Source organism: Erinaceus europaeus, chromosome 9 (genome assembly GCF_950295315.1).
Source record: "Erinaceus europaeus chromosome 9, mEriEur2.1, whole genome shotgun sequence".
In the NCBI taxonomy this organism is placed as follows: domain Eukaryota; kingdom Metazoa; phylum Chordata; class Mammalia; order Eulipotyphla; family Erinaceidae; genus Erinaceus; species Erinaceus europaeus.
In genome coordinates, this window is record NC_080170.1 from 126,236,467 (window position 1) to 126,257,359 (window position 20,893).

At 61.4% G+C, this 20,893-nt stretch overlaps 2 protein-coding genes across 14 annotated transcripts in view; one reads left to right on the forward strand and one right to left on the reverse strand.

Moving 5' to 3' along the window:
• Positions 1-643: 643 nt before the first annotated feature.
• Positions 644-6,494, forward strand: S100B (S100 calcium binding protein B). Of its 4 annotated transcripts, none has more exons than XM_060198828.1 (4): positions 644-875; positions 1,398-1,457; positions 2,031-2,174; positions 6,268-6,494. In XM_060198828.1, exons 3-4 carry the CDS (start codon positions 2,037-2,039, stop codon positions 6,397-6,399), a joined length of 270 nt encoding a protein of 89 aa, XP_060054811.1. In that variant the 5' UTR covers positions 644-875; positions 1,398-1,457; positions 2,031-2,036; the 3' UTR covers positions 6,400-6,494. The 4 variants fall into 4 exon arrangements, with proteins under 4 accessions (XP_060054811.1, XP_060054809.1, XP_060054808.1 ...); XM_060198826.1 differs by having other exon boundaries at positions 683-875; positions 1,402-1,457; positions 6,265-6,494; XM_060198825.1 differs by having other exon boundaries at positions 687-875; positions 6,265-6,494.
• Positions 6,495-10,670: 4,176 nt separating this feature from the next.
• The window catches only part of DIP2A (disco interacting protein 2 homolog A), a 129,416-nt gene continuing 119,193 nt past the window's right edge, over positions 10,671-20,893 (reverse strand). For 5 of the 10 annotated variants that reach the window (XM_060198837.1, XM_060198832.1, XM_060198838.1 and 2 more), the window contains 5 exons: positions 18,428-18,485; positions 16,325-16,399; positions 14,319-14,493; positions 13,911-14,034; positions 11,820-13,667 (listed from right to left, as the gene is read on the reverse strand). In XM_060198837.1, the coding sequence (XP_060054820.1) occupies positions 13,415-13,667; positions 13,911-14,034; positions 14,319-14,493; positions 16,325-16,399; positions 18,428-18,485 (685 nt within the window). In that variant the 3' untranslated portion in view covers positions 11,820-13,414. Of the gene's footprint in view, positions 10,819-11,094; positions 11,239-11,819; positions 13,668-13,910; positions 14,035-14,318; positions 14,494-16,324; positions 16,400-18,427; positions 18,486-20,893 lie in introns of those variants that run through there. The other 5 variants (XM_060198836.1, XM_060198834.1, XR_009551720.1 and 2 more) reach the window with 4 other exon arrangements.

Below are 20,893 nucleotides of genomic sequence, written 5' to 3' on the forward strand. Positions count from 1 at the left end.
ACATGGGCAGCACGTGGTCCAGGCTGTCCTCCTGGGGGCCAACCACCCAGGAAATGGGATGGAATCTGGCCAGGTGGGTGGGGAGAACCTGGCACCATGGCAGCATGGCCTTGGTGGCCTGGTGGGAGAGGGAGAACCCAGCGGGTGGGGACTCAGGAAGGTCAGAGCCAAGCTCTGGTGGAGGGTGGGGTGAAGACAGGAGCCCCAGGAACACATGCTTGGGAGAGCTGGGAGCAACTGGGGTGACTGAGACATCCCCTTCTTCCCATGTCTGTAGTCCCCCTTGGGGATGGAGGGCTGTGCTGGACCCCAGGGCCTTCCTACTGGGCCTGAGCAGGTTGGACACTGAGCTCCTGGGTGCCAGGGCCCACTCCGGACACCCCCACACAAGCAGGACACACATGCACACAGACCCAGCACACACAGAGGATACTCCCTCTATTTGACCGTAGGCAGGGAAGATGCCCCCTGATCAGCATCCGGAAAGGACATCTCTGGGCAAGGCCAACCACACCCTCACCCTTGGGACCCATCACCAGCTGACAGCACCTTCCCTTAAAGCCCCCTCCATGACCCTGACCCTTGCCGGCCTTGGGATGGCGGCGCAGCCAGGGGCAGCCACTGAAAGCTTCTTGCTGACTGGATCTGCATATGAATGAGGCCAGCACAAAAATGCTGACTCCCCACTTCCTGCCCAGCCCTGGCACTGGCCCTGGGCCTGGGCCTGGCTGCCCTCTGCTCCTCCTGCTGTGCTGAGGGGAGGCCACGCCTGGCTCTGGTATAAGAGGCAGCCTGTCCACCTCGCCTGACACTGGGGACCAGGACCCACACCGGACACTGCTGTGAGGCCTGGGAGAGCCCGCATTCCTTTGGAGGCAAGGCCTGGGAGCCTGGGGGGTGGGGGTGGGGGGCCTCTGCACTGAGGGGCTCTGTTACCATTTTGGGATTTCAGCAACAAGCCACTGGAGGCTGGGGGTCTGTCTGCCAGCTTTCAGAGGGGCGCTGCCTGGGGCTGGGCTCTGCAGACCTCCCCAGAAGCCTCCATGGCTGCCTGACACTCCCTCTAGGGAGCCAGGGCCTGGAGTGCCAGCCCCCCACAACCCCACTGGGCAACCCAGCCCTCAGAGAAGCACAGTGGTGACAGAAGCAAATGTCTCTTGGGTCTCTTAGTGGTTTTGCTTTGTGTCTCTATTTTTTAAATTTATGATTGATGACTTAAGAGCAAAGGATAAGAAAGTAAGAGATAGTAAAGATTTCAATCCATCAGAATCTTGGTACATAGCTTGTTTCTGGGTACTTAAGAGCAATGCAGGTTACTACAGAGTGACTCAGCAGAGAGGAAAATCTTTGATTGTATTTGGGAGGTCAAAAATCAAGTCTTTTTTCTTCCTTTTTAGACAGGCTAAGAGAGACTGAAGCTCCGGGGCAGGGCTACGGCCTGTGTTCACATACTGCAGGTGAGCTGGTATGCTATCTCCTTCTACTTCGAGACAGGATTCACCCATACAGGATGCATGTGTGACTAGACATAGCTCTATAATGGCGCTGATTCTCCTGAAGTCTGCGGCACAGAGCTGCCGGGTCTCTACTGGCGTCAATATATTCTGTGAGCTGAGCCCCCAGCTCAGTCTGAGCAGCTGAGCAGAGCCCCTGCGAACTGACCCTCTGCGGCCCTGAGGACTCATTTCTATAGATCAAAACACTGCTTTTGCCAAAAAATTCCTACCGTGCGCAGTCCCCAGAGCAAGCCATTACACACGTCCCTGTGTCTGCGACTCAGCAGAGATGATGCAAGTAGGTGCCTGCCCAAAAGCCTGGGGTCCTTGGGAGGAGCTGCCTTTCCCCCACAGTGGGTCTCCTCCTTCTCCACCTGCCTGCTGGTAGATGGGAAAACAACCGACCCTGGTTCCTGGCTGCATCCCAGACACAGCCCCTCCTTCCTCAACAGACCCCAGTTCTGCCAGTGCCGAGACAGGGTCTCAGAGGGGGTGTGTTCCTCTCCAGCTCCAGCAGGTGTTTCTCCCTTTCAGCCCAGGATGTCTGAGATGGAGAAGGCTGTGGTGGCCCTGATTGATGTCTTCCATCAGTATTCCAGCAGGGAGGGTGACAAGCACAAGCTCAAGAAATCTGAGCTCAAGGAGCTTATCAATACAGAGCTCTCCCACTTCCTGGAGGTGAGCATCCACTAAGCCTCCCCACCTAGGACTCATCCCACACAGGACCCTCCCCAACCAGGACTCACTCACCCCGCACAGGAACCTCCCCACCCAGGACTCACTCACCCCGCACAGGAACCTCCCCACCCAGGACTCACCCTGCACAGGACCCTCCCCAACCAGGACTCACTCACCCCGCACAGGACCCTCCCCACCCAGGACTCACTCACCCTGCACAGGGCCCTCCCCACCCAGGACTCACTAATCCTGCACAGGACCCTCCCCACCCAGGACTCACCCTGCACAGGACCCTCCCTACCCAGGACTCACCCTGCACAGGACCCTCCCCACCCAGGACTCACCCTGCACAGGACCCTCCCTACCCAGGACTCACCCTGCACAGGATCCTCCCCACCCAGGACTCACCCTGCACAGGACCCTCCCCACCCAGGACTCACTCATCCTGCACAGGACCCTCCCCACACAGGACTCACCCTGCACAGGACCCTCCCCACCCAGGACTCACTCACCCTGCACAGGACCCTCCCCACCCAGGACTCACCCTGCACAGGGCCCTCCCCACTTAGGACTCACTCACCCTGCACAGGGCCCTCCCCACCCAGGACTCACTCACCCTGCACAGGACCCTCCCCACCCAGGACTCACCCTGCACAGGACCCTCCCCACCCAGGACTCACCCTGTACAGGACCCTCCCCACCCAGGACTCACTCACCCCGCACAGGGCCCTCCCCACCCAGGACTCACTCACCCCGCACAGGGCCCTCCCCACCCAGGACTCACCCTGCACAGTGCCCTCCCCACCCAGGACTCACCCTGCACAGGACCCTCCCCACCCAGGACTCACCCTGCACAGGACCCTCCCCACCCAGGACTCACTCACCCTGCACAGGGCCCTCCCCAACCAGGATTCACCCCGCACAGGGCCCTCCCCACCCAGGACTCACCCTGCACAGGGCCCTCCCCACCCAGGACTCACTCAGCCAGCACAGGGCCCACCCCACCCAGGACTCACTCACCCTGCACAGGGCCCTCCCCACCCAGGACTCACCCTGCACAGGACCCTCCCTACCCAGGACTCACTCACCCTGCACAGAACCCCCCCCCACCCAGGACTCACCCTGCACAGGGCCCTCCCCACCCAGGACTCACTCAACCTGCACAGGACCCTCCCCACCCAGGACTCACCCTGCACAGGACCCTCCCTACCCAGGACTCACTCACCCTGCACAGGACCCTCCCCACCCAGGACTCACCCTGCACAGGACCCTCCCCACCCAGGACTCACTCAGCCAGCACAGGGCCCTCCCCACCCAGGACTCACTCACCCTGCACAGGGCCCTCCCCACCCAGGACTCACCCTGCACAGGACCCTCCCTACCCAGGACTCACTCACCCTGCACAGAACCCCCCCCCACCCAGGACTCACCCTGCACAGGGCCCTCCCCACCCAGGACTCACTCAACCTGCACAGGACCCTCCCCACCCAGGACTCACCCTGCACAGGACCCTCCCCACCCAGGACTCACTCACCCTGCACAGGACCCTCCCCACCCAGGACTCACCCTGCACAGGACCCTCCCCACCCAGGACTCACTCAGCCAGCACAGGGCCCTCCCCACCCAGGACTCACTCACCCTGCACAGGACCCTCCCCACCCAGGACTCACCCTGCACAGGACCCTCCCCACCCAGGACTCACTCAGCCAGCACAGGGCCCACCCCACCCAGGACTCACTCACCCTGCACAGGACCCTCCCCACCCAGGACTCACCCTGCACAGGGCCCTCCCCACTTAGGACTCACTCACCCTGCACAGGGCCCTCCCCACCCAGGACTCACCCTGCACAGGACCCTCCCCACCCAGGACTCACCCTGTACAGGACCCTCCCCACCCAGGACTCACTCACCCCGCACAGGGCCCTCCCCACCCAGGACTCACTCACCCCGCACAGGGCCCTCCCCACCCAGGACTCACCCTGCACAGTGCCCTCCCCACCCAGGACTCACCCTGCACAGGACCCTCCCCACCCAGGACTCACCCTGCACAGGACCCTCCCCACCCAGGACTCACTCACCCTGCACAGGGCCCTCCCCAACCAGGATTCACCCCGCACAGGACCCTCCCCACCCAGGACTCACTCAGCCCGCACAGGGCCCTCCCCACCCAGGACTCACTCACCCTGCACAGGGCCCTCCCCACCCAGGACTCACCCTGCACAGGGCCCTCCCCACCCAGGACTCACTCAGCCAGCACAGGGCCCACCCCACCCAGGACTCACTCACCCTGCACAGGGCCCTCCCCACCCAGGACTCACCCTGCACAGGACCCTCCCTACCCAGGACTCACTCACCCTGCACAGAACCCCCCCCCACCCAGGACTCACCCTGCACAGGGCCCTCCCCACCCAGGACTCACTCAACCTGCACAGGACCCTCCCCACCCAGGACTCACCCTGCACAGGACCCTCCCCACCCAGGACTCACTCAGCCAGCACAGGGCCCTCCCCACCCAGGACTCACTCACCCTGCACAGGACCCTCCCCACCCAGGACTCACCCTGCACAGGACCCTCCCCACCCAGGACTCACTCAGCCAGCACAGGGCCCACCCCACCCAGGACTCACTCACCCTGCACAGGACCCTCCCCACCCAGGACTCACCCTGCACAGGGCCCTCCCCACTTAGGACTCACTCACCCTGCACAGGGCCCTCCCCACCCAGGACTCACTCACCCTGCACAGGACCCTCCCCACCCAGGACTCACCCTGCACAGGACCCTCCCCACCCAGGACTCACCCTGTACAGGACCCTCCCCACCCAGGACTCACTCACCCCGCACAGGGCCCTCCCCACCCAGGACTCACTCACCCCGCACAGGGCCCTCCCCACCCAGGACTCACCCTGCACAGTGCCCTCCCCACCCAGGACTCACCCTGCACAGGACCCTCCCCACCCAGGACTCACCCTGCACAGGACCCTCCCCACCCAGGACTCACTCACCCTGCACAGGGCCCTCCCCAACCAGGATTCACCCCGCACAGGACCCTCCCCACCCAGGACTCACTCAGCCCGCACAGGGCCCTCCCCACCCAGGACTCACTCACCCTGCACAGGGCCCTCCCCACCCAGGACTCACCCTGCACAGGGCCCTCCCCACCCAGGACTCACTCAGCCAGCACAGGGCCCACCCCACCCAGGACTCACTCACCCTGCACAGGGCCCTCCCCACCCAGGACTCACCCTGCACAGGACCCTCCCTACCCAGGACTCACTCACCCTGCACAGAACCCCCCCCCACCCAGGACTCACCCTGCACAGGGCCCTCCCCACCCAGGACTCACTCAACCTGCACAGGACCCTCCCCACCCAGGACTCACCCTGCACAGGACCCTCCCCACCCAGGACTCACTCACCCTGTACAGGACCCTCCCCACCCAGGACTCACCCTGCACAGGACCCTCCCCACCCAGGACTCACTCAGCCAGCACAGGGCCCTCCCCACCCAGGACTCACTCACCCTGCACAGGACCCTCCCCACCCAGGACTCACCCTGCACAGGACCCTCCCCACCCAGGACTCACTCAGCCAGCACAGGGCCCACCCCACCCAGGACTCACTCACCCTGCACAGGACCCTCCCCACCCAGGACTCACCCTGCACAGGACCCTCCCTACCCAGGACTCACTCACCCTGCACAGAACCCCCCCCACCCAGGACTCACCCTGCACAGGACGCTCCCCACCCAGGACTCACTCAGCCAGCACAGGGCCCACCCCACCCAGGACTCACCCTGCACAGGACCCTCCCCACCCAGGACTCACTCAGCCAGCACAGGGCCCACCCCACCCAGGACTCACCCTGCACAGGACCCTCCCTACCCAGGACTCACTCACCCTGCACAGGACCCTCCCCACCCAGGACTCACTCAGCCCTGGCTACAGTGCACCTAACTGGGGGAGTGAGTGAAGGCTCACCCTCCTGCCCGCCCCCCCCCATCTTCCTGGGTGACTGGGCATGGGTATTAAAGCTGACTCATTCTGATGCCCTGGGTTTCCCATGAAGGCCTGAGACCTCTCCTCTCTCCCAGGAGATCAAGGAACAGGAGGCTGTGGACAAGGTCATGGACATTTTGGACCAGGACGGAGATGGGGAGTGTGACTTCCAGGAATTTGTAGCCTTTGTTGCTATGGTCACCACCGCCTGCCATGAGTTCTTTGAGTGAAGCCTCTGGGCCTGGGGCCTGTGCAGGGTGGGCCCCAGGAGGCTGCCCGGTGCACCTGCACTGTAGCCAATAGGAAGCTAGATCTGCTTTGTGAACTATCAGACACCCTTCCCAGGGCGCTCTGATGCCCTCAGCTCTCACCAGTGCTGGCTGTCGTGGGGATGTGGCCTGCACTCACCACTGTCCCCACCTCACTGGAGGCACAGGCTGTGCCAAGCTTTGACTCAGGTCTGTGCTTAGCTGGGGGGAGGGGGGGGGGACGGGGACGGGGACGACACCCAGGACAACAACACTGCTGTCCCCTCCCAAAGCGAGGCCACATGTACCCACCACCCCCATGATCTGTGCTTGCTCAGCAAGACGACACTGTGTTCCAGAAGGAAACGCGGGCTCTGAGTTATGAGGATTTGAGGACGTGTGTGCCGGTGAGGGGGGGCTCAGGGCCAGGATGGGGGTGGGGGCTCAGGGCCAGGATGGGGGTGGGGGGCTCAGGACCAGGAGAGTGTGTGTGTGGGGCTCAGGACCAGGATGGGGGTGGGGGGCTCAGGACCAGGAGAGTGTGTGTGGGGGGCTCAGGACCAGGATGGGGGTGGGGGCTCAGGACCAGGATGGGGGTGGTGGGCTCAGGACCAGGATGGGGGTGGGGGCTCAGGACCAGGATGGGGGCTCAGGACCAGGATGGGGGTGGGGGCTCAGGACCAGGATGGGGGTGGGGGCTCAGGACCAGGATGGGGGTGGGGGCTCAGGACCAGGATGGGGGTGGGGGCTCAGGACCAGGATGGGGGTGGGGGCTCAGGACCAGGATGGGGGTGGGGGCTCAGGACCAGGATGGGGGTGGGGGCTCAGGACCAGGATGGGGGTGGGGGCTCAGGACCAGGATGGGGGTGGGGGCTCAGGACCAGGATGGGGGTGGTGGGCTCAGGGCCAGGATGGGGGTGGGGGGCTCAGGGCCAGGATGGGGGTGGGGGGCTCAGGACCAGGAGAGTGTGTGTGGGGGGCTCAGGACCAGGATGGGGGTGGGGGGCTCAGGACCAGGATGGGGGTGGTGGGCTCAGGACCAGGATGGGGGTGGGGGCTCAGGACCAGGATGGGGGTGGTGGGCTCAGGACCAGGATGGGGGTGGGGGCTCAGGACCAGGATGGGGGTGGGGGCTCAGGACCAGGATGGGGGTGGGGGCTCAGGACCAGGATGGTGTGGGGGGGGTCTCAGGACCAGGATGGTGTGGGGGGGGCTCAGGACCAGGAGGGTGTGGGGGGCCTCTCAGGATCAGGATGGGGGTGGGGGCTCAGGACCCAGCTATGTGCCCAGCAGATGGGCAAGTCCTTGTGTGCCCCCCTCCTCTGCCAGCTGCAGACCAGCAGGCCCACAGACATCTGATCTGGCGGGGGTGTGGGCTGGGGGTGTCCTGAAAAGACCACTTTTGCAGAGTCCAAATGCCAAGTGACACCTGCTGAAGCTACTCCAGGGAGACGGACTCCTGTGCCCAAAGCTCAGGCCAAGTGATGGCTGGTGTTTGCAGCAATAAAGCGCTTGCTGTAGGCGTATCCTTGGTGGCTACTGAGGGAAAAACAGAGCTGTGAGGGAGGAGTGCGGGCCAAGCCTGTGGTGTGGCAGGGCAGAGGTGCTTGTCCCAAGGTGGGACAGAGGTGCTGGGGTGCCCGGGATGGGCAGGTACGGACAGGGTTGAGCAAGCCCACCTCTGGGAGATGGTCTCAGCTGGATGGCCCATCCCATTGCAGGCAGGAGACCCCCATGATGCCATTGTAGACAGGAGCCCCCCCCCCCAAGATCCCATTCCACAGACAGGAGACCCTGGGAGCCTGGGGGCTCCTGTCTTTGGAATGGGACCCTGGGGGAGCTCCTGTCTGTGGAATGGGATCCTGGGGAGCTCCTGTCTGTGGAATGGGATCCTGGGGAGCTCCTGTCTGTGGAATGGGTCACTGGGGTAGCTCCTGTCTGTGGAATGGGACCCTGGGGGAGCTTCTGTCTGTGGAATGGGACCCTGGGTGACTCCTGTCTGTGGAATGGGTCCCTGGGGAGCTCCTGTTTGTGGAATGGGACCCTGGGGGACTCCTGTCTGTGGAATGGGACCCTGGGGGAGCTCCTGTCTGGGGAATGGGACCCTGGGGCAGCTCCTGTCTGTGGAATGGGACCCAGGGGGGGGGCTCCTGTCTGTGGAATGGGACCCTGGTGGCTCCTGTCTGTGTCATGGGACCCTGGGGGCTCCTGTCTGTGAGGGATAGGAGACCCCTGTCCCTATCCCTGAAGGTTCCATTACACAAACAGCACAAAAATAACATACCCACATCATCACCAGGAGCACACACGAATCTGGTCTCAAGGACAGGAGGGGATTTGGTGCTTGATGCCCGTCTACAGGAGCCACCTCCCCACTGTACCCGCCTGATGCCCCTGTCCTCAGATGCCACCCCCCACTGCACCCACCTGATGCCCCTGTCCTCAGGTGCCACCTCACCTCACCCTCCTGATGCCCGTCCTCAGATGCCACCCTCCACTGCACCCACCTGATGCCCCTGTCCTCAGGTGCCACCTCCTCACTACACCCACCTGATGCCCATCCTCAGATGCCACCTCCTCACTGCACCCACCTGATGCCCCTGTCCTCAGATGCCACCTCCTCACTACACCCACCTGATGCCCCTGTCCTCAGGTGCCACCTCCCCACTGCACCCGCCTGATGCCCGTCCTCAGGTGCCACCTCCTCACTACACCCACCTGATGCCCCTGTCCTCAGGTGCCACCTCCCCACTGCACCCACCTGATGCCCCTGTCCTCAGGTGCCACCTCCTCACTGTACCCGCCTGATGCCCCTGTCCTCTGATGCCGCCTCCTCACTACACTCACCTGGTGCCCCCGAGCTCAGATGCCACCTCCTCACTACACCCACCTGATGCCCTTGTCCTCAGGTGCCACCTCCTCACTGCACCCGCCTGATGCCCGTCCTCAGGTGCCACCTCCCCACTGCACCCGCCTGATGCCCCTGTCCTCATGTGCCACCTCCTCACTACATCCACCTGATGCCCCTCTCCTCAGGTGCCACCTCCCCACTGCACCCATCTGATGCCCCTGTCCTCAGGTGCCACCTCCCCACTGCACCCGCCTGATGCCCGTCCTCAGGTGCCACCTCCCCACTGCACCCGCCTGATGCCCGTCCTCAGGTGCCACCTCCTCACTGCACCCGCCTGTTGCCTGTCTTCAGATGCCACCTCCCCACTGCACCCGCCTGATGCCCCTGTCCTCAGGTGCCACCTCCTCACTGCACCCGCCTGATGCCCCTGTCCTCAGGTGCCACCTCCCCACTGCACCCGCCTGATGCCCCTGTCCTCAGGTGCCACCTCCTCACTACATCCACCTGATGCCCCTCTCCTCAGGTGCCACCTCCCCACTGCACCCACCTGATGCCCCTGTCCTCAGGTGCCACCTCCTCACTGCACCCGCCTGATGCCCCTGTCCTCAGGTGCCACCTCCTCACTGCACCCGCCTGATGCCCCTGTCCTCAGGTGCCACCTCCCCACTGCACCCGCCTGATGCCCCTGTCCTCATGTGCCACCTCCTCACTACATCCACCTGATGCCCCTCTCCTCAGGTGCCACCTCCCCACTGCACCCATCTGATGCCCCTGTCCTCAGGTGCCACCTCCCCACTGCACCCGCCTGATGCCCGTCCTCAGGTGTCACCTCCCCACTGCACCCGCCTGATGCCCGTCCTCAGGTGCCACCTCCTCACTGCACCCGCCTGTTGCCTGTCTTCAGATGCCACCTCCCCACTGCACCCGCCTGATGCCCCTGTCCTCAGGTGCCACCTCCTCACTGCACCCGCCTGATGCCCCTGTCCTCAGGTGCCACCTCCTCACTGCACCCGCCTGATGCCCCTGTCCTCAGGTGCCACCTCCCCACTGCACCTGCCTGATGCCCCTGTCCTCAGGTGCCACCTCCTCACTACATCCACCTGATGCCCCTGTCCTCAGGTGCCACCTCCCCACTGCACCCGCCTGATGCCCCTGTCCTCAGGTGCCACCTCCCCACTGCACCCGCCTGATGCCCCTGTCCTCAGGTGCCACCTCCTCACTGCACCCACCTGATGCCCCTGTCCTCAGGTGCCACCTCCTCACTGCACCCGCCTGATGCCCCTGTCCTCAGATGCCACCTCCCCACTACACCCACCTGATGCCCCTGTCCTCAGATGCCACCTCCCACTGCACCCATCTGATGCCCCTGTCCTCAGGTGCCACCTCCTCACTACACCCACATGATGCCCCTGTCCATTGAAACCACCTGGCTCTGGTCTGGGGTGGATGCAGATTCAGGCTGGGCCAGATTTGGGGCCTGGTGACCCTGATGGCAGCAGTGTGTCCACAGACAGACACATTGGGCTAGGCTGAAGATCTTGTCTGTTGACCTGTGGATGATAAGGGGCCCTGGAGACCCAGCAGGCACTGCTGCCTCTCCCCAGGGGCTCAGCCCCATGCCGGCAGCCCCTCCCCTATCTGGTCTGGCAGAGGGACTGCACCACTGCAGGAAGCAGGAGTGGGGATTGGGCTGAAGCCAACAGGCCTGGGGCCCCCTCCTCTAGCCCCGTTAGTTTAGACTTTGCACGTTGTCATGTTTTCAGAATCTCAGTCACACAAAGCAGGTAGACTGCTGTGTCCTCACCTCGTCAAGACCCCACACTCACCTGCAGCCCCTCCCTCAGTGCCCATGCTTCACCAGGGCCTAGCTGCTAGCAGCCTTTCTTCAAGATGCCCCAGGAAGGACCAAGTCCACACTGCCGTGTGTTCCCGAGGCCGTGCGGCCACATGGCCAAGGCTGCATTCATGACCTGAAATAAAGCACAAGTGTACTCTACACAGGACACCCCAAACCAACAGGACCAAGATACAATTGACCCATCAGGTGTGCAAGTACCTCAGCAGATACAGGACACACCCTGTGCACAGGATGCACCCATAAAGGAGATGACCACACACACAAGGAAACCCCTTCACGCTGACAAGCATGCTGTCACTGTCACCAGGCAGCCCTCCAGCTGGCAGGAGACACCCAACCCAAGTCAAGGTCCACTCAGACGGGCTGAGCCACCTGACACGCAAGCCTGCGGATGAGTCCCTGCACCTGTCACCGAGCTGCAGGAGGCCTCTGACCATGCAGAATGGCACTGGTGCAGGCTGGCATACCTTAAGTGCCAGCTCTGGAAGCATTTTATGAAGAACAAAGGCCCTGACGAGACTTGCATCAAATGCTACCACTCAAGAGCTCAAGCTAGATTTTTCTCTTTCTTTTACACTCCAACGTGTTCTCTGAGCTTTATAATATAAGCACAAATACTTTTATATTTAGAAACAATGCAAATAAAAACATCCTACTTGGGGTAATTAAAATTTTTCCATACATTTCAAAATGCAGAGTTACAAAGAATAACTTTTATTAACATGATGATACAAAAAAAAAACTGAGTATGATATACAGTTCCAAGAGAGTAACTTTAAAACATTTTAATGACCTTCTCAGAAATCTAGTGTTACTGGATCTCCGCACAAAAATGTTCCAGCATTCACTATAAAAGCATGTTACATGAGAGCTGGCCAATCCCTTGCCCTGTGTCTGTTAGTCCACGGTCGCTTTATGTCAAGCAATATGTTACAGGAACTATGTACATAACTCCAAGAACTATCAGAATCCCAGACGCTGTGACCCACTGCAGAAGGCAATGGCCACCACCAGCAGAGCCAGTGTGAGGGCTGCTCGGTGTAAAGTAAGAGCCCAGGTGGCAGCCTCATGTGGGAGAGCTGAAGGTGGTGGAGAACTGAACTCTGTCAGGCACTGATCCGGACAACTAGAGGAGCCTGGCTGTTTCTAGGACACATACACAAATCACCGGCTTTTCCACCCACTGTTCTCCCAAATCCAACAACTCTGTGGCGTACTCTTTGTCAACTATATGAAACTCAGCTATGCGTTAGATTCAAACTTGACCACCTCGACTGCTCGTAAGGGTCTAAAGGGTTTTATATTCTCATTTAGATTCACTGTGAGGTCAGACTGACCAGGTCAGTCAAGTCTGAATAAAATAACTGAATATGGTTTGGTTGAATTCTCCAGGGCCACAACTCAAAATGTCAAGGCTCAAAGGGCAAGGCTGACGTCCTTGATGACCCTGGAGGTAGGCCCAGGGGGCTCTGTGTCCCACACAGGGCACAGCACCAGCATCAAGGATGGCAGATTCAAGCCTGTCACCAGAGCTCCCAGTCTGCTGACTTGGAGCAGAGGTAACTGAGCAGTTTCCACTGAGATGCCACAACAACAGGCGGTTCGTCAGGTGGGGGAGACAGCACAGTGGCTCTGCAAACAGATTCTCAAGCCTGAGGCACTGACGGCTCCCAGTTCAAACCCCAGTACCTCCACAAGCCAGAGCTGAGCAGGGCTCTGGTAAAAAAAAAAACAAAAAAAAAACACGAAATGAAAAACAAAACAAGACACTTTTTCTACACAGTATGAAACTGCAAACCCAGGAAAGGGGTTCGCGTGCTTTTTTGGCAGAGTGTGAGCCTGCAGACCTGGGGCAGAGAGGTTGCCACTGTGACCCCAATGCCCCACCTGGGGTCTGGGTATAGGGAGGGGCCGCAGCCCCCACCCCATGGGCTCTGCTCCTCCCAGAAGTGAGGCCTCAGCGCTCTTCCCAATATAACGCCATATGAAGCAGGATCAACAGCTAAATTCTCTACATCAGAATTCTGATTTTCAAGTGCAAACTCGTAATACAGCAGAGAAGGCCAGCCACCCCACAGGCCCCTTGCCTGCTCCAGGCTCGGACGCCCATCTCTTCAAATACTATGTCTGTTTTTGAGAACTTTCTGGAAAGAGGTGGGTCTGCTGAGGCAGAGCTGAGCCCAGGGTTTCTGAGGCTCTCGCTCATGCCCACACCTGGAGCTGACACAGGGGTGGCAGTGTGTCCCCACCTGGCCGGCCGCACCCCCTCCACGCCAGAGCACCACCTGTCACATGTTGTAGGCCACGTAGATGGGGTCCAGCTGGTCTGCCAGGAAGCCGTCGCGCAGGTGCATGCGCTGCTTCTCACCACGAGAGTTGATGGGGATGACGCCCGGGTCCACGACCACCACCACACCCACCACCAGGTGGTGCTCCTCCAGCACCACGTTGGTCACCAGCACCACGAGGTCCAGGGCCTCCTGCTCCAGCCCGTCCAGCTCCACCACCACCACCAGAAGGTTGGTCCACGTGAACACGGCGCTGCAGGAAGGGACGGACCGTCACAGGGGAGGGGACACACGTGGTATCAGAGGGAGGGTGGCTCACGGGGCCATCACCATGAGGGAAGGGAGCAGGAGCTCGGAGGCCAGCCGCAGGGGCCTGGAAGCTGGCCAAGACTATGCAGTCTGAGGTTCGAGCTGGGAGGAGAGGAGCCACAGTTGGTGCCCACCGTGGGGCCCTGGGGCCTGTGCATAGCGCGTGGCGGGGGGGGGGGGGGCTCACCACTCAGCGATGCTTCTGTGGGCGCGGGTGACGGACGTCTCAATGTCGACGGGGTGGTAGCGCATGCCACGGAGCTCCAGCGTCTCATCCAAAGCCCCCACCACGTAGAGGGCGTCATGGCGCTCTGTGAGGACACACACTCAGGGCGGACCCAAGGGCGCCTGCCCGCCTGCCAGGCAGTGTGTAGCAGGACCTGCCCAGCAGCCATATTCTAGGTCACTCAGTCAGGAGACAGCAGCCCTTGGGGTTCGGGGGGCCTGAGGAGTTCTGGCTGCTGTGCCAACCCCCAACGGGGGGTGGGTAGGACCACATGCACAGCAGGCCTTCCAGAAGCAGCTGAGAACACATCCAGCAATGCTGAGGTTCCACTGGCCCTCACCTCCACTAGCATCAGCCACTGGCCCTCACCTCCACTGGCATCGGTGAGCTCTGTCCGGCGGAGGAAGCCAAGGTAGCCAGTCCTCGCCCAGATGGTCTGTGTGTCTCCAAAGCTTAGCCGGGCACTGAAGTGATCAGCATGCAGTGCCTCCTCCCCGTAGACTGTGTAGTATCCGGTGGCGTTATGAGGACTGCTCACCCAGATCTGGGGATCAGAGGACAGCAGTCACCTCACTGCTGAGCAGGTCTGCCAGGGGACAGCTGCAGCAAGAGCTCTCCAGAGACTGATGGGGACCTGTGTGTGCCCTGTCCATCCCAGCAGCACACAGCTGGCACAGGGCAGAATGTAGGAGTTCAGAAGCCCTGTGCCCTCTTGTCACACCCCTGCGGGTGCCCAGGAGACTGGCAGCATGCTTCAAGGGTGGGCACAAGGGTCCGTCTGTGCCCTCACTCCCACGCAGTGGACCCGGCTCTGCTGGAGCTCATGGTGGGCTGAGGAGTGGCTGGTAGAGGATGGGAGGATGGCAGGCTCTTCTCAGGGGCCTTCCCCCCAGGAGCAGACCCTCTGGCCCTGACACCTGTGAGCTGGCAGAGCACCATGGGATGACAGGCACAGGCAGGAACAGAAAGTACACTGTCCAGCACAGCCTTGGCTGGGCACGGAGCCGCTGCCTGGACTCAGCCTCCATGTGCTCTGCTGCCGCCTGGCCCAGCCAAGGAAGGGTCCGATCACACCTAGCAGCCACATGACAGGGCACAGACTCTGCTGCCACCCTGCTGCCTGCCTGGCAGAGGAGCTGCCTTCTCAGAGAATGAGAGGGACCCCAGGGACACTCTGTCAGGGAAGGGGGGGGACCCCAGGGACACTCAGGGAAGGGGAGGGACACCAGGGACACTCTGTCAGGAAAGGGGAGGGACCCCAGGGACACTCTCTCAGGGAAGAGGAGGGACGCCAGGGACACTCTCTCAGGGAAGGGGAGGGACGCCAGGGACACTCTCTCAGGGAAGGGGAGGGACCCCAGGGACACTCTCTCAGGGAAGGGGAGGGACCCCAGGGACACTCTGTCAGGGAAGGGGAGGGACCCCAGGGACACTCTCTCAGGGAAGGGGAGGGACACCGTCTCAGGGAAGGGGAGGGACCCCAGGGACACTCTCTCAGGGAAGGGGAGGGACGCCAGGGACACTCTCTCAGGGAAGGGGAGGGACGCCAGGGACACTCTCTCAGGGAAGGGGAGGGACGCCAGGGACACTCTCTCAGGGAAGGGGAGGGACCCCAGGGACACTCTCTCAGGGAAGGGGAGGGACCCCAGGGACACTCTGTCAGGGAAGGGGAGGGACCCCAGGGACACTCTCTCAGGGAAGGGGAGGGACACCGTCTCAGGGAAGGGGAGGGACCCCAGGGACACTCTCTCAGGGAAGGGGAGGGATGCCAGGGACACTCTCTCAGGGAAGGGGAGGGACGCCGGGGACACTCTCTCAGGGAAGGGGAGGGACGCCAGGGACACTCTCTCAGGGAAGGTTAGGGACCCCAGGGACACCCTCTCAGGGAAGGGGAGGGACCCCAGGGACACTCTCACAGGGAAGGGGAGGGACGCCAGGGACACTCTCTCAGGGAAGGGGAGGAACGCCAGGGATACTCTCTCAGGGAAGCGGAGGCACACTCTCTCAGGGAAGGGGAGGGACACTCTCTCAGGGAAGTGGAGGGACACTCTCTCAGGGAAGGGGAGGGACACTCTCTCAGGGAAGGGGAGGGACACTCTCTCAGGGAAGGGGAGGGTCACTCTCTCAGGGAAGGGGAGGGACCCCAGGGACACCCTCTCAGGGAAGGAGAGGGACCCCAGGGACAGGGTCTCCTCCTGGGGGTGATGCACAGACTAGCCCCTGGGACAGTAGCTGGCCTCCTGTGTTCTGGGAAAGGGCTGCTCAGCCTGTGGAACCCCACCCCAAGTCTCCCAAGCAAGGAGGGGCAGAGTGTGCAGGCTGGCTCAGGGACCAGGCACAACAGAAAGGAGGCTGCAGCCAGCCCTGGGCCTCACCTCGCCCAGGTGTGAGTCTCCAAGTGGCCCCTTGGTTTCTGTGTGCGCAATGATGACCTTCACTCCGGGGAGAATCTGAAAGGGATGTCACAAGCTGCTGATGAGACATGGATGGCATGCTTACACACACGAGGGGCCAGATAGTGCCAACGCGGCCTTCTGCATGAGCTTAGCAGAAACAGACAAACTGGTCAAAACATTCTGAGATTCAACAACATTGTCAGATTACTCTGCTCCTGAAGACAGTGTCCTGGAGACAAGTCACCAAAGCCGATCTGTGCTGTCACTTTGTGACTGGACATGAGAACTCAGGGAGAGGGCACAGGAGGAGACAGAGGTGACGACAGGAGAGAGGACAAGGTGGGGAGAGGGGAGGGGCCAGGGGAGGGGACAAGGGTGAGGACAGGGGAGAGGACAGGGGTGAGGATGGGGAGAGGACAGGGGTGAGGACAGCGGAGGGGACAGGGGAGGGGATGGGGTGGGGACATGGGATGGGACTGGAAGGGGAGAGGGGTAAGCATGGGAGAGGACAGGGGTGGGGACAGGGGAGGGGACAGGTAAGAACAGGGAAGAGGACAGGGGAGGGGACAGATGAAGAGACAGGAGTGGGGCATGGGTGAAGACGGGTGGGAACAGGGAAGTGGACAGGGGTGGGGACAGGGGTGAGGACAGATGAGGGGACAGGGGTGGGGACAGATGATGGGACAGGAGTGGGGACAGGGTTGAGGACAGGTGTGGGGATGGGGAGGGGACAGGGGTGAGGACTGGGGAGGGGATGGATAAGGGGACAGGGAGGGGACAGGGGAGAGGACAAGGGTAGGGACAAGGAATGGGACAGGGGTGTGGACAAGGGAGATGACAGATGTGGGGACAAGGGAGGAGAGAGATGTGAGAACAGGGGAGAGGACATGGTGAAGGCCACAGGAGAGGGTCTGGAAGGGCCTTGTACGTCCTTGGTCCTACCTGTGATGGAGTAAGTCCCCCACTTGATTTGACTAGGAGCCCCCCATAGAGAGCTAGGTGATTTTAGCGATTAAGATCAAACCTTTAGAGGACCAGATCGTGAAGGAATTTCCCCCTTTCCCTACCCAAGGACAGCAGAGAATTTCTGACTGACTAAGAATGTCACCGAAACCCTCTGTCTTGTAACCTTGTGCCATGATGGCTGCCACTGGCCTGCCCGCTTGCTTCTTGGCGCTGCCTGAGTCTCGGAATGTTCATTTGAGGAATGTACTCATGTGACCCCCTTGAAGTCCACTCATCTCCACTTTCAAAGGAGATGAGCTCCCAGCATCTGGGTCTCTCTCCCAAACAACGGGGCCACTGCTGCCACTCCAGCTTGGGGGGGGACCCATAGTTTCCTGAGGTCCCAGTGTTCTGTGTCTGTTCTGTGTCTGTACATGTGTAAGTCTGCAATAGTGGCTATTCTGTGTGTTTGTGTGAATAAATACTTCCACTTCCTCTATTTCTTGTGTCAGCTTCAGTTCGTCTCTGTCTGTAATGGGTCCGGTCAGAAACAATACTTAGCACTACCCATGATGTCCCCAGTGCTGTGGTCCCTCTTGGGTCTCATCCAGCAGTAGGGCGGCACCACGTCCCTGCCTGGGCTTCCCGCCCTATTGGCCAAAGATCCCAGGGGCCTCTGCGGGGGGTCCACATGGCGCCTACAGTCCTCGTGGAGGGAAGGGCAGCCTTCAGTGACTTCCCGCCCTACCCTCAGGCCACCTCCTGACACCAGGCTCCCAGGCCATACCCACTTGATATGGGCACCGATGTGGGTGCTCACCTGCAAGGGGCCAGGAAACTGCACTGCAGGCTGACCGCACCTGCTGGCCTCCACCCTGAGCCTCCCCTGATCCACCCTGGCCTGGCCAAGACCCCCCACACCCCCGCCCCACCCAGAACCCCCCCCCAGTACCCGCCCGGAACCCCACCCCCTGCTCTGGGGCCCAGGAGGAAGCAGGTCTCCCCTCATCCAGGCCCCAACACAGTCCATTCATGGTCACCAGGACCGAAGCTGCCAACACCTTTGGCAGACAGTGGACAGGCAGATGGACACAAGCACTGAGCACAGATGGAGGGCTGGCTGGTCAGCTGCCCTACCTTCCCAGACTCCGTCAGCGGCAGGCTGTGTGGAGAACCACGTTCCACCAGGCGCACTCTGTGGGGAGAGGAGAGGGTGAACACAGAGCAGTCTACACTGCAGGAGAGGGGGAGAGGGTGATCACAGAGAGCAGTCTACACTGCAGGAGAGGGAGAGAGGGTGATCACAGAGCAGTCTACACTGCAGGAGAGGGAGAGAGGGTGATCACAGAGCAGTCTACACTGCAGGAGAGGGGGAGAGGGTGATCACAGAGAGCAGTCTACACTGCAGGAGAGGGAGAGAGGGTGATCACAGAGCAGTCTACACTGCAGGAGAGGGAGAGAGGGTGATCACAGAGAGCAGTCTACACTGCAGGAGAGGGGGAGAGGGTGATCACAGAGCAGTCTACACTGCAGGAGAGGGGGAGAGGGTGATCACAGAGCAGTCGACATGACACACTGGGGACAGACACGGACTGTAACGTGACCATCAGAACCTTTGGCTGTTATTATTTATTATTGGAGAAAGACGGAGATGGAGAGGGAGACGGGGAGGGGGGGATAAGGAGACAGAGATGGAGGGGGCGGCAGAGATAGGGAGACAGAGATGGAGGGGGCGGCAGAGATAGGGAGACAGAGATGGAGGGGCGGCAGAGATAGGGAGACAGAGATGGAGAGGGCGGCAGAGATAGGGAGACAGAGATGGAGAGGGCGGCAGAGATAGGGAGACAGAGATGGAGGGGGCGGCAGAGATAGGGAGACAGAGATGGAGGGGGCGGCAGAGATAGGGAGACAGAGATGGAGGGGCGGCAGAGATAGGGAGACAGAGATGGAGGGGCGGCAGAGATAGGGAGACAGAGATGGAGGGGGCTCAGAGATAGGGAGACAGAGATGGAGGGGGCGGCAGAGATAGGGAGACAGAGATGGAGAGGGCGGCAGAGATAGGGAGACAGAGATGGAGGGGGCTCAGAGATAGGGAGACAGAGATGGAGGGGGCGGCAGAGATAGGGAGACAGAGATGGAGAGGGCGGCAGAGATAGGGAGACAGAGATGGAGGGGGCTCAGAGATAGGGAGACAGAGATGGAGGGGGCTCAGAGATAGGGAGACAGAGATGGAGGGGGCGGCAGAGATAGGGAGACAGAGATGGAGGGGGCTCAGAGATAGGGAGACAGAGATGGAGGGGGCGGCAGAGATAGGGAGACAGAGATGGAGGGGGCGGCAGAGATAGGGAGACAGAGATGGAGGGGGCTCAGAGATAGGGAGACAGAGATGGAGAGGGCGGCAGAGATAGGGAGACAGAGATGGAGGGGGCTCAGAGATAGGGAGACAGATGGAGGGGGCTCAGAGATAGGGAGACAGAGATGGAGAGGGCGGCAGAGATAGGGAGACAGAGATGGAGGGGGCTCAGAGATAGGGAGACAGAGATGGAGGGGCGGCAGAGATAGGGAGACAGAGATGGAGGGGGCTCAGAGATAGGGAGACAGAGATGGAGGGGGCTCTGAGATAGGGAGACAGAGATGGAGGGGGCTCAGAGATAGGGAGACAGAGATGGAGGGGGCGGCAGAGATAGGGAGACAGAGATGGAGAGGGCGGCAGAGATAGGGAGACAGAGATGGAGGGGGCTCAGAGATAGGGAGACAGAGATGGAGGGGGCGGCAGAGATAGGGAGACAGAGATGGAGGGGGCTCAGAGATAGGGAGACAGAGATGGAGGGGGCTCAGAGATAGGGAGACAGAGATGGAGGGGGCTCAGAGATAGGGAGACAGAGATGGAGGGGGCTCAGAGATAGGGAGACAGAGATGGAGGGGGCGGCAGAGATAGGGAGACAGAGATGGAGGGGGCTCAGAGATAGGGAGACAGAGATGGAGGGGGCTCTGAGATAGGGAGACAGAGATGGAGGGGGCTCAGAGATAGGGAGACAGAGATGGAGGGGGCGGCAGAGATAGGGAGACAGAGATGGAGGGGGCTCAGAGATAGGGAGACAGAGATGGAGGGGGCGGCAGAGATAGGGAGACAGAGATGGAGGGGGCGGCAGAGATAGGGAGACAGAGATGGAGGGGGCGGCAGAGATAGGGAGACAGAGATGGAGGGGGCGGCAGAGATAGGGAGACAGAGATGGAGAGGGCGGCAGAGATAGGGAGACAGAGATGGAGGGGGCGGCAGAGATAGGGAGACAGAGATGGAGAGGGCGGCAGAGATAGGGAGACAGAGATGGAGGGGGCTCAGAGATAGGGAGACAGAGATGGAGAGGGCGGCAGAGATAGGGAGACAGAGATGGAGGGGGCTCAGAGATAGGGAGACAGAGATGGAGGGGGCTCAGAGATAGGGAGACAGAGATGGAGGGGGCGGCAGAGATAGGGAGACAGAGATGGAGGGGGCTCAGAGATAGGGAGACAGAGATGGAGGGGGCGGCAGAGATAGGGAGACAGAGATGGAGGGGGCGGCAGAGATAGGGAGACAGAGATGGAGGGGGCTCAGAGATAGGG